Source organism: Hylobates moloch, unplaced genomic scaffold (assembly GCF_009828535.3).
Source record: "Hylobates moloch isolate HMO894 unplaced genomic scaffold, HMol_V3 SCAFFOLD_15, whole genome shotgun sequence".
NCBI lineage: Eukaryota > Metazoa > Chordata > Mammalia > Primates > Hylobatidae > Hylobates > Hylobates moloch.
Window position 1 is genome coordinate 10,573,649 of NW_026652290.1, and position 12,885 is coordinate 10,586,533.

At 39.5% G+C, this 12,885-nt stretch overlaps 1 protein-coding gene across 1 annotated transcript in view; it reads right to left on the reverse strand.

Moving 5' to 3' along the window:
- Positions 1-3,808, reverse strand: part of ALMS1 (ALMS1 centrosome and basal body associated protein) — a 161,781-nt gene extending 157,973 nt beyond the window's left edge. Inside the window, exon 1 of the mRNA XM_058428814.1 lies at positions 3,682-3,808. Coding sequence (XP_058284797.1) covers positions 3,682-3,808 — 127 coding nt within the window. The remainder of the gene's footprint in view (positions 1-3,681) is intronic.
- Between the last annotated feature and the right edge of the window lie 9,077 nt (positions 3,809-12,885).

Sequence of the window (12,885 nt, forward strand, 5' to 3'; positions counted from 1 at the left end):
CCCCATCAATATGTACACCTACTATGTTCTCGTAAAAATTAAAAATAAAAAAGATTTATTTTAAAAAAGTCTGGGGAAAGCACCTATTATGTGTACAGAGAAGTAAACTCAAATTCATGTTTTTTTAAAAGGACACCAGCGATATTTTAAATGGGTCTTTGTCTTCGTTGCTGTTATTCTTGCTTTCTAATTAATTACTATATCATTTTTATAAGTTCCTAATTATCAATTATTGATAACTAAATAATTATAATTTTGTTGTATTTGGTTAATCCCTCAGTAAACTCATAGATGTTTACCTCAACATTCATTATCTTAAATTACATTCTCTCATAACTAAACTATAACACAATATATCAGTTCAAACAGGAATTTTTGATACCCTTATTAGCACAGTGGACATAAATATAACCCTTCCAAAGTTCCTGCATACTGATAATTCATTAACGTTGTCCTGTTGATAAATGTATGCCATTTAAATAACTTGCAATACAAAATCAAGTTAACTGTAATAAAATTGCTTAGTTTCAAAAGATAATAGGGCACTGTTTTATAACACAAAAATCACATATACGAGCTAACACTATAGCCTGTAATTTAATTCCTAATTTTGTTGTTGCTATCACTAAGTTCTTTTTCAATGTGAAAGCAGGAATTGTTAGGTTAAGTGCGTAATAGACTCTTCCTCATTCCTAAGTGGGCAGGGGTTTCAAAAAGCTAATGAACTGCTGGTGTTGTGAAAAGTTCATGAACTCTGTACTCAAACATCAAATCCCAAACACTGTTTCCTAACAGAATAACCCTGGGAAAGTTATACCCTGGTCATAGTAATACCCAGTCATCACCCTGATAGGTGCACCCCTACTCAAAGAAGTTCCCTCTGAGACAGGAGAAGATGTAATTGCAGATCTTGCTTCCAGGCTCCTCATCTTTAAGAGAACCCTTCAAAGTCCTGCCCCAAACTAAAGTCCTCCCTTACTCTGAGCCACACTCAGGTTCCCTCCCTGCCCTGGGTAACTTGCATCTTCAAGGGGGAAGATACCCAACAAATAACAACCTAAGGTAGTAAGGTTAAACAAAAGACTGGGCATCAACAAAAATTATGGCAGGAAAACTAAAAGATAAATCAATTAGGTTTAGAGGCAGGGAACATAAACCCCAATACCCACCAAAAAACATAAAGAAAGACATATAGGCCATTCAAGTCACAGAGACAGCCTCATGTTAATCAGAGATCAATAAAATAGTGATAAGACACAAATCCATAGGCCTTCATTACAACTGACATACAGTCAATGAAATATGATACTTACATTTATTTGATCCACTTTCTTGAGAACTGATCCCTGCCAAAATACAAAGCCTACCATCTTATTCTACCCCTCCCCCCGTCTACCCACGCACGTTAATTCATTTAATATTCATCAATTCATTAAGTCATTCAACAGATATTTATTGAGTAGCGTTCACAGCCAGGTGCAAAAATATATGTATTAGCAAAGCCCCAGCCCTACCCTCAAAGAGCTTAAAGTCCTGTGAGAGACAGAAACAAGTAAAAAAAAGCAATTACTAAACTCAGTGTAAGGGCAGTGATTAGGGAGGCTGTTTACAGGATACTATTGTAACATATATAAGGAGTATCTGGCTCTTTCTTAAAGAGTCATGTGAACAGTGAAAAACAGAAACATTTTCCTGAAAGACAGCAAAGCTCAGAATGAAAGGATAAAAACCAGAAACTAGGCAAAGATGGGCATATAAAGAATAGGGAAGCATTCCAAGTAGAGAAAATAGCATCTATGAGATCAAGGAGACGAGAGGGTTTAGCATCATGTAGAAATGAGAGTAGTTCACTATGAAAAAAGAGGCAAGTATAAGGCTAAGAAGGTAAGCAGGGACCTTCTACTATGTACTAAGGAGTTTAGAATTTACCCCGAGGTTAAAAATGGAAAGCAAGAACTCCAAACTAGGAAGTGACATTATCAAGTCTGCCCTGTAAACAGACTATTTTGGCTCAATACTGAAAATGAGTGGCAGAGAAGTTGATCAGTTTTCCATTACTAATGCAGTAATTCAGAAAAGAGAATGGGAGTCTGATAGAATCAACAGGATTAAGTGATTGGGCAGGGATGAGGGTGAAAGAAGAATACAAGTTTCTAGCTTGGCTAATAAGTAGACACTCATTCACTGAGAAGAAATAGAGAAGGAAGAGTAGGTTTAAAGAGATGATTGGTTCCATTTTTAAAGTTCTGACATTAAGATGCCTATGGGACATTCAAATGAAGACATTTCATAGTAGTCAGATACAAACATTTGGAGTATGAGATATATCTATCTAGATAGAGTTCTACAATTGGAAGTCATCAGCCATAGAAAATAACTGAAGCCCTAGGTGTTGATATTACCTAGGAAGAAGTTAAAAATCCTTTCTTGCACAAAGCATTGTTTCCTACTATGTCACTACCTGATGCTGTAAACAAGCTGAGGCAGCCAGTACTGTACCACTAACTGATGAACTCTTAAGTTAGGAAACAATCATCGAGACTCTTTCATGCCTTTATCATATGCCAAGATTAGTGTTAAGTATATAATAGAAATTAAATTGGTGCCCTCTCTGAGAAAGAATTTGGAAAAACTGATGGTGTGATATGTTTATGGTAAGGTTATAAAGGCATTTAAAACTTGAAAAACAGAGAGAACAATATGGAATGAAGCTATCAAAATCCTCTTGGAGAAAGTGGTACTTTGGGCAAGTCACTGTAAGTTTCATTTTGCTCAGATAGCAAACAGAATAATAGCAGTGCCCATCATCATAGGTCAGATACAAATATAAAACAATATGGCATAATAATAATAATATGATAAAAGAACACATTGTGCATACCTAATCCAAAAATCTGAAATCCAAAATCCTCTAATGAGTATTTCCTTTGAATATCATGTCAGCAGTCAAAAATTTCCAGATTTTGGACCATTCTGGATTGTGATTTTTCAGATTAGGGATGCTCAACCTGTATTATATAATATACATTATAATAATAATATGTAAAATGCTTAGCAATGTGAACAAGCAATAAATGTCAGCTATTATTAATAGTTCAGGATGCGGGCTGCAGATTTTAGAAAAGTTAGTAAAGTTTCATGGCATAGGTGTCCCCACCTTCTGTGGCTTGAGATCCCTGAGTTTATTCAATATTGCCTGAGAAAGATCTTTACCTCGCTTCCCCCATATGATTATTTCTACCAACAACCAAAGACAATAGCACATCTAAGTCAAGTTTTCAAAACGCCAGTTGTCTTCTGGTCCCTGACAAAATGATATAAATTTGCTTTTCCCTCTACTTCTCTAGAAACCAAAAGACAATCAAAAAAAGACTGAAAGATAGAAAGTGAAAGGCAGACTGGCTAAGGACCTCCAGACTGGAGAACAACATGGCAATGAGTTCCTCAGTTTTCTTTTTAACTCTCTTATATCTGAGGCTGAAGGCTGGAGAGGACGGCAGTGTGGAACTAAGACCAGAAATAGGAATAGGAATAGGAATAGGAATAGTGGGAAGGAGAAAGGGAATGAAGGAGGGCAGAAAGAAGTCCAAGAAAAGCCTGCTGTCTATGGCCCATGGACCAAGAAACGGGCAGCCCAGCAGACTTAGCAGACAGTCCCATCTCCCCATACCCTACTCCAACCCAGCAGCAACAGGTAGGCTTGCACCACCTGAACTGTAGTGCCAGCAAAAACCAGGCAGAGAGTCCCAACAGGTTTGGCATCTCCCTGTCCTCTAGCCAGTAACAAAAGAAGACCTAGGTCCACCATCTCCTAATTCTCCTGTGGTAAAAGGCAGTCCAGGTAGGCACTTTCCTTCCCCAGTGGCACTGGCAAAAATTGAATGGGAAGTCCACTAGCACTGAGAAACCCAGAGAGTAGGTTCAAGGAAATGTTCTCCATCCCAGGGGCCCAGCATCCTACCTAGATGCATCAGGAGGCCTAGAAAAGCATTTTCTACCCCCATGAATGCCATCAACAAGAATCAAGTGGGTGACCCACTGACACCATGTAGTCCAGGGGCAGGCCCAGGGAAATGTTCTCTACTCTGTGGGTTAGCATCTCCCTCTTCCCACACAGCACCAGCAGGCCTTGAGGAAGACCATTCCACCCACATAAGCATCACCAACAGGGACTGAGTGGGAGCCTCAATGGTACCACTGAAGTAGACCAGAATGCAACTTCTCTGAAAACTAAGTTATCTTTGGGATCACAGCCACATAAATAGGCCAGAACCTATATGGAAAACCTAAATAGAGCAACTGCCTGCTAAACAGAAGATTATAAATAGGAACCAAAGTCTCCTATCCAAAATGTCCAGGATATAATCAAAATTCATTTTTACCACTAAGAACCAGGAAAATCACAAATTGACGGAGAAAAGACAATCAAGGCTGGCTGTGGTTGCTCATGCCTATAATCCCAGCACTTTGGGAGGCTGAAGTGGGTGGATCACTTAAGGTCAGGAGTTCAAGACCAGCCTGGCCAACATGACAAAACCCCGTCTCTACTAAAAATACAAAAAGTTAGCTGGGCGTGGTGGCACATGCCCATGATTCCAGCTACTCGGGAGGCTGAGACACGAGAATCGCCGGAACCCCGGAAGCAGAGGTTGCAGTGAGCCGAGAGAGAGAAAGAGACAGCGAGAGAGAGAGAGCACGAACGTGAGAGACAGGGAGAAGACAATCAAATGATGCAAACAAGATGAGTCAACTTCAAAGAAATAAAGTCTGAAAACATCCCAAATTTGATGAGACATAAACTTACAGATTAAAGAAAGAAAGTCAGCTCCAAACAGGAAAACCGAAAGAAATCCACGCCAAGAGCCAGGTGCGTTGGCTCACGCCTGTAATACCAGCACTTTGGGAGGCTGAGGCAGGCGGATCACTTGAGGTCAGGAGTTCGAAGCCAGCCTGGCCAACATGGTGAAACCCCGTCTCTACTAAAAATACAAAAAATTAGCCAGGTGTGGTGGTAGGTGCCTGTAATCCCAACTACTTGGGAGGCTGAGGCAGGAGAATGGCGTGAACCCGGGAGGCGGAGCTTGCAGTGAGCCGAGATAGCACCAGTGCACTCCAGCCTGGGCGACAGAGCGAGACTCCGTCTCAAAAATAAATAAATAAATAAATAATTTTAAAAATTAAAGTGAAATTCTAAAATATGTTCATGAAACCCATAGTAAGGCAAGACAAGACAAACAGGAATAAAGTGAAAATAAATAATAAAATTGCAGACTTAAGGCGTAATAGATCAATATTAACTTTAGGTATAAATTGTCTAAATAAACAAACTACATCTGTAATCCCAGCACTTTGGGAGGCCAAGTCGGGTGGATCACAAGGTCAAGAGATGGAGACCATCCTGGCCAACATGGTGAAACCCTGTCTCCATCAAAAATACAAAAATTAGCTGGGTATGGTGGTATGCACCTATCGTCCCAGCTACTCAGGAGGCCGAGGCAGGAGAATCGCTTGAACCTGGGAGGCAGAGGTTGCAGTGAGCCGAGATCACGCCACTGTACTCCAGCCTGGTGACACAGCGAGACTCCACCTCAAAATAAATAAACAAACAAACTAAAATACAGATATTAGCAGAGAGGATTTTTTTTAAATGACCCAATTATATGATGTCTACAAAAAATTCACTTCAAACATAATGACATAGGAAGGTTGAAACTAAAAGACAGATAAAAAGGCCGGGTATGGTGGCCCATGCCTGTAATTCCAGCACTTTGGAAAGTCAAGATGGAAGGATCAGGCTTTGAAAGGCCAGGAGCTGAAAACCAGCCTAGGCAACATAGCAAGACCTTGTCTCTACAAATAAAAAAAGATTAGCTGGGCATGTTAGTGTGCATCTATAGTCCCAGCTACTCAGAGGGTGAGGCAGAAGGACTGCTTGAGCCCAGGAATTCAAGGCTGTGGAGCTATGATCATATCACTGCACTCCAGCCTGGGAAACAGAGTGAGACCTTATCTTTATTTAAAAAAAAAAAAAAAAAAAAAGAAGAAGAAGGAGGAGAAAGAGGAGGAAAAAGAAGAAAGAAGAAAAAAAGGAGGAGGAGGAGAGGAAGAAGAGGAAGAAGAAGAAAGAAAAGAACTATTCTGTAGGAGTGGCTATATAAGATAATCTTCAGAACAAAGACAATTACGAGGGACAAAGAGAATTCTTACATAATTGTAAACGATCAATCCACCAAGAAGAAAAAGCAATCCTAAATGTTCGTGCAACAAAATCCAGTGTGATACAGTAAAGGCACCAAGAAATGGGAATGGAAACTGAAGTGGTAAGAACTAAATCAGAGTAAGAATTTAAACAAAATATCTGTCTTTTTTGGTATTTTCTATTGGCCTCTTTCTGCTATTGTATTCCATGAGGTACCATCCTTGACATTTTGCTTTTCTCTCTACCCATGCTCCTTGCTTAACTACTCTTATAGCATAATTTTAATCATGAATTATTTAAGATCTTCCAAATTTGTATTTCCTATTTCCCATTTGTTCAACTGGCTTTGAAGACACTTCAAACCAAATGATCTCCTGACAAATCAAACTCAGTATGTCCAAAACTAAACTGACTGCCCTACTTTCCAATGGTGTCACCAATTCTTTTTCAATAATCCAGATCCAAACTTGTTTCCAATTTATCTTGTAATCTAAACTATTCAAATTATGTTAAGTGTAGCTACTTTACCTGATATGTAAATTATCTTGCCTCATACTTTGGAGCCAATTTGAAATGAAGCTCGGCAGTCACTTTCTGCTTGTTATAAAATAGGACCCAGAGGTTTGCCAATAAAAAAATAAGAAATCAGGGCAACTAATATCAAGGGACCATTTCAATACAATATGAATCAAACATGGACACAAATATTTCTTTCATTTGCCTCCTCTTCACCCTATTGATGAGGGAGGGATTCCTGCCTGATAGTTCTGGATTGGCTAGATAAAACACTGCACAGAGGAGACTGACAGTAGTTTATTAGTCACATATACTCACAGCTGGGGAAGACACAGGACATGCAGGGCCACACAGGAGTTGTACATGGGAACAGAATGAGTGAACAGGAACTATAGGAGGCAGGCTTGTAGTAGCAAGAAGACAGTGTGATTTTTTTATTTCTGTAGGAGGGTGTGATTGGCTTGTTTGAATAATTTCACAGGTTAGCATGGGACGGAAATCTATGAGGTTGAGTACCAGGTAGAATACAGTTGGTCTCGTTGATAGAAGAACTGGCTGTGTAGGAAGCCTCTCCACTGAGTGGGGGGCATATCTGGCAGGTAATCTTGTGGTTAGGCCCTTTGAGGACCTCGCAGTTTCAGATGTCAAGACTGTGCATAATATTAAATCTTAATGTCAGCGCATACAGCACAATACTACTCTGAGAGATAAGTGAGGAGCTCAGGATCTTACTGGTAGAAATGAGATGTACCATTTTAACCAAATAATTAAAATGGTACAACTGGGTACATCAGTAGGTATAATCCATAAGGTAACAAGGCAGAATGGAAGGGATGTCATGGGAGAAAGGCTGTAAAGAAAGAACACTGGCTGTTGATATTTGCTAATAAGTGAAAAAGAAAGAACACAGGAAGCAACCTACCTCCACCCAGTTCCCACTTATAGAGTGGAAGATTTATCCCAACCTGAGAATACCAACCTGTAATCACCCCTACCCCCAGCTCACTTGTAGGTGGAGTGAGGGTCCACTCCAGGAGAGGCAATCCAAGAACAGGGACTAACTACTACCCCTTTCAGTATCACAATCATAGAGAAGGGGTGTGTTATTCCAAGAGAAGTTGACTAATGAACCTGCCTTCAGATACAGAGCAGTGCCACAAAGCTTCTGCCCAGGAGAGGCAAGCCATAAGAACGGAGCTCCACACATCTCCATAAGGAGAATGACTTTGTTTGAAACAGAGCATAAAAAGCCCAAGCCTAAGGACACTGACAAAATCAATGGAGATCTTGGTAGTGAGCAATTAAGAACTAATCCAAACCAAACACTAAATAACTAAACAACAAAATAATCAAACATTACCAGCCCAGAGAAAGGATCAATATCCAGAGTTGCAACAAGATATTATCCAAAATGTCCAGTTTAGAACAACAGAAAAGTAAGATGTGCAAAAGAAAGTGTGACACCTTCACAGGGAGAACAAAATAGGCAAATCTGCCTTTCAGAGGGCACACACATTGGGCTTAGCCAGTAACAATTAAAAGCAGCTATTATAAACATATTCAAAGGGAAGAAATGGATGCTTAAAGAATTAAAGATAGGTATGACGGCAAAGTCACATCAAATACAGAATAAAAGACAGAACTTAGAAAATAACAAAATGGAAATTCTGAGGCTGAAAAGTACAGTAACTGAAGTGAAAAATTCACTAGAGGCTCAACAGTAGATATGGACAGACAGAAGAAAAAAATCAGCAAACATTAAGATAAATGAATAGAGACTATGCAAACTGAAGAAAAGAAAGAAGAAAGAATAAAGAAAAACAAACAAAGGCTTAGAGACCAGTGAGACAAGATTAGGGGTGCTGATATATGTGGACTGTGATGCAAGAGATGATAACTGGGAAAAAAAGAGAAAGCAGCAGAAAAAATCCTCAAAGAAATGATGGCTGAAAACTTCCCAAATTAGACAAAAGATATTAACTATACATCTGACAACTTCAGTGAGCTCAGAGTAGAATAAACACAGAGATTTACAGAGAGACATGTCATAATCAAGATACTGAAAGTGAAAGACAAAGAGCATATCTGGAAGCAACAAGAGAAAACAAATTATATACAAGAGAACATGAATAAGATAATAGCTGACTTCTCATCCAAAATTATGAAGGCCAGAAGATAGTGAAGAGACATATTCAAAGTGCTGAAAAGAAAAAGACTGTCAACCAAGAATTCCAAGCCCAGCAAAACTATCTTTCAAAAAGATGAAATAAAAACATGCCAGATACACAAAAACAGGGAACCTGCAGATCCACCTTACAAGAAATAATATAAAAAGTTCCAAAGGCTGAAAAACAAGTAACACCAGATAGTAGTAACGTTTTCATAACAAAACAAATAGTGCTAGTAAAAATAATTACATCGGTAACTACAAAAAGACATGCCTCATTTCCTGTATTCTGTTAACTGATTTTAAAAGCAATTTGAAAATATATAAAGCAGGCTGGCATGGTGGCTCACCCGTGTAATCCCAGCACTTTGGGAGGCCAAGGTGGGAAGACTGCTTGAGCCCAGGAGTTCAAGACTAATAACATAGTGAGATCCCACCTCTACCAAAAAAATTTTTTGAAAAATTAGCTCAGTGTAGTGGTACACACCTGTGGGCCTCACGACAGAGGAGGCTGAGGCAGGAGGATCACTTGAGCTCAGGTTGGAGTGAGCTATGATCATGCCACTGCAATCCAACCTGGGCAACAGAGCAAGTCCCCAACTAAAAAAAAAAAAAAAAAAAAAAAATACTTAAAGGCATTTATATATGTGTGTGAGTAGTATGTATAACAATAATAGCACCAAAAAAAAAAGAGGGAATAGAGCTATATGGGAGTAAAGGTTCTGTATCACACTAGAATTAAGTTAGTATAAATTAAATCAGAAGTATATTCCGAGGCCGGGCGCGGTGGCTCACGCTTGTAATCCCAGCACTTTGGGAGGCCGAGGCGGGCGGATCACGAGGTCAGGAGATCGAGACCACGGTGAAACCCCGTCTCTACTAAAAATATAAAAAAATTAGCCGGGCGTGGTGGCGGGCGCCTGTAGTCCCAGCTACTCGGAGAGGCTGAGGCAGGAGAATGGCGTGAACCCGGGAGGCGGAGCTTGCAGTGAGCCGAGATTGCGCCACTGCACTCCAGCCTGGGCGACAGAGCGAGACTCCGTCTCAAAAAAAAAAAAAAAAATTTCATGTCAATAATCTAATATTACACCTTGAAGAACTAGAAAAAGAAACTAAACCCAAAGCGATCAGAAGGAAAAAATAAGCTTAGAGCAAACATAAAGAAAAGAGAATAGAAAAACAGTAGGAAAAAAATCAAGAAAACCAACAGTTATTTGAAAATATCAACAAAACTGACAAACCTTTAGCTAGACTGACTGAGGAAAAAAAAAAAGGCCTCAAATAACTAAATTCAGAAATGAAAGAGGGGACATGACAACCAATGCCATAGAAATAAAAAGGATCATAGGAGAATACTATGAACAACTGTACTCCAACTAATTGGACAGCCTAGAAGAAACGGATCAATTCCTAGAAACACACAGCCTACCAAGACTGAGTAACATGAAAAAATAAGAAAATCTCAACAGACCAATAACAAGGAAATTGAATCAATAATCCAAAATCTCCCAACAAAGGAAAGCCCATGGCCGGGTGCAGTGGCTCACACCTGTAATCCCAGTACTTTGGGAGGCCAAGGCAGGAGAAATGCTTGAGCTCAGGAGTTAGAGACCAGCCTGGGCAACATGGTGAGATCCTGTCTCCACTAAAAATACAAACAAAATAGCTGGACATGGTGGTGCTTGCCTGTGGTAACAGCTACTTGGGAGGCTGAGGTGAGAGGACTGCTTGAGCCTGGAGGGCAGAGGTTGCAGTGAGCTGAGATTGCACCACTGCACTCCAGCCTGGGTGAAAAAGTAAGACCCTGTCTCCAAAAAAAAAAAAAAAAAACCCCAAAACAGAGGTCTGGTGAAGCATATAAAGAAGTTGGAAGTAATCACTCCCATCCCCATCACAAAAAAAAAAAAAAAAAAAAAAAAAGCTGAACAAACTAAAAAATCAAAACTCTTCTTATATCCATCAGAGAACTGAGATGAAGGGCAAACTATTGTTCCAAAAATTGGATAGGTACATACACAGGAAATCACAACTTACCAGAGCAGAATCCCGAACAGAAATCACTGTGGGAACTAACTAGTACTAGAGAAGAAAAATCTAGTGTAATTGACAAATTGCTGGAGGTGCAATGCAGACAACTTTGAGAATTAAAAGCTGCAGGGAAACCAGTCTTACGGAGGGCCTCCATACTTCTGTAAGTTTTATCTCCACAACCCCTAGCATGTTACCACAGTCAAGATGAGAGAAAAATACCTACCTTCCCGTTAGGGGGAAGGGGTTGGGGGATAACCATTTTGAATATTCCAAGAGTATTTTGTTCTTCTTAGAAAACTTGCCCTCAAACTATTTTACCAGAGCCTAACCAACTAGAGTTTTACAGACTAACTGACCTTAGGGAAAGGAAATACACAACTTCAGCCCACTCTAACTTTTGAGGAAGGGGAAGGGAAATAACCAACTCAAGCCCACTGGAGCCTTCAACATGGGAGAAGGGAAATGGCCAACTCCAGCCGCTTCTAGCCTTCCTGTCTCACCTGTGGGTGGGGGATGAGAAACATTCATGAAGGTCACAGCCCAGAGGAAAGACTGAGACCTAATCACAGGACTATAAAACACTTCCCCTCACCCCCAAAACTTTATCAATGTATCAATAGGGCTCCTGATAGTAACAGAGAAATGTAACTGAAAGAACACCACATCCCAGATCTTATTTAAGAAGAAATCCTTAGGGAAACCCATAGCCAATGGGGGATACAAAATGAAGGTCACCAGGGGAAATTCTAGTCTCTGAAACCTATAGTATGGCAGATAGTAAATACAATACAACCTCTAACAAGATAAATAAAGATATATTTACTTCAGTTCCTTTCACATCCAAGTACATCATGTTTGGTTTTCAACCAAAAATTACAAGGCATACTAAAAGACAAAAACACAGTTTGGAGGAGACTGAGCAAGCATTACAATCAGACTCAGATATGGCAGAGATGTTGGAATTTAAGTTTGGGAAGATTAAAACGTTCTGGAGATGGACTATAGTGATGGTTACACAACTATGTGAATGTACTTAATGCCACTTAAAAAATGGTTAAATGGTCAATTTTATGTTATGTGTATTTTACCACAGCAAAAAAGAAAAAAAAAATCAAGGGGGAAGAAACAAGTAAGCTATTAAACCATGAAAAGACATGGAGGAATTTTAAATGCATATTGCTAAGTGACAGAAGCCATTCTGAAAAGGCTACATACTGTAAGGTTCTAACTATATGACATTGCAAAGACAAAACTACAAAAACAGTAAAAACATTAGTGGTTTCCAGGGTTTCAGAAATAAGGAAGGAATGATGAACAGGTGAAAGTCAAGAGATTTTTAGGACAGTGAAATCATTCCATATGACACCACATGTTCCACCATAATACTGGAAACATGTCATCATTCATTTGTCAAAACCTAAAGAATGTACAAAACAGAGTAAACCATAATAGAAACTACGAATTTTAATAATAATTTATTGGCCAGGTGCGGTGGCTCAAGCCTGTAATCCCAGAACTTTGGGAGGCCAAGGCAGGCAGATCATTTGAGGTCAGGAGTTCAAGACCAGCCTGACCAACACGGTGAAACCCCATCTCTACTAAAAATGCAAAAAAATTAGCTGGGCATGGTGGCACATGCCTGTAATCTCAGCTACTTGGGAGGCTGCAGCAGGAGAACTACATGAACTCGGGAGGCTGAGGTTGCAGTAAGCCAAGACTGCCCCACTGTACTCAAGCATGGACAACAGAGCAAGACTCCGTCTCAAAATAAATAAATAAATAATAATGATAATGTATCAATACTAGCTCATCAATTATAACAAATATACCACGCTACTGCAACACAGAAAGGAGGGAAGGAGGAAGTGGTAAATAAGAATTCTGTACTTTCTGCTCAATTTCTCTGTAAACGTATAGCTACTTCCTAAAAAGATCTATTAATTTTTTTAAAGAACAGAACATCTAGACAAAA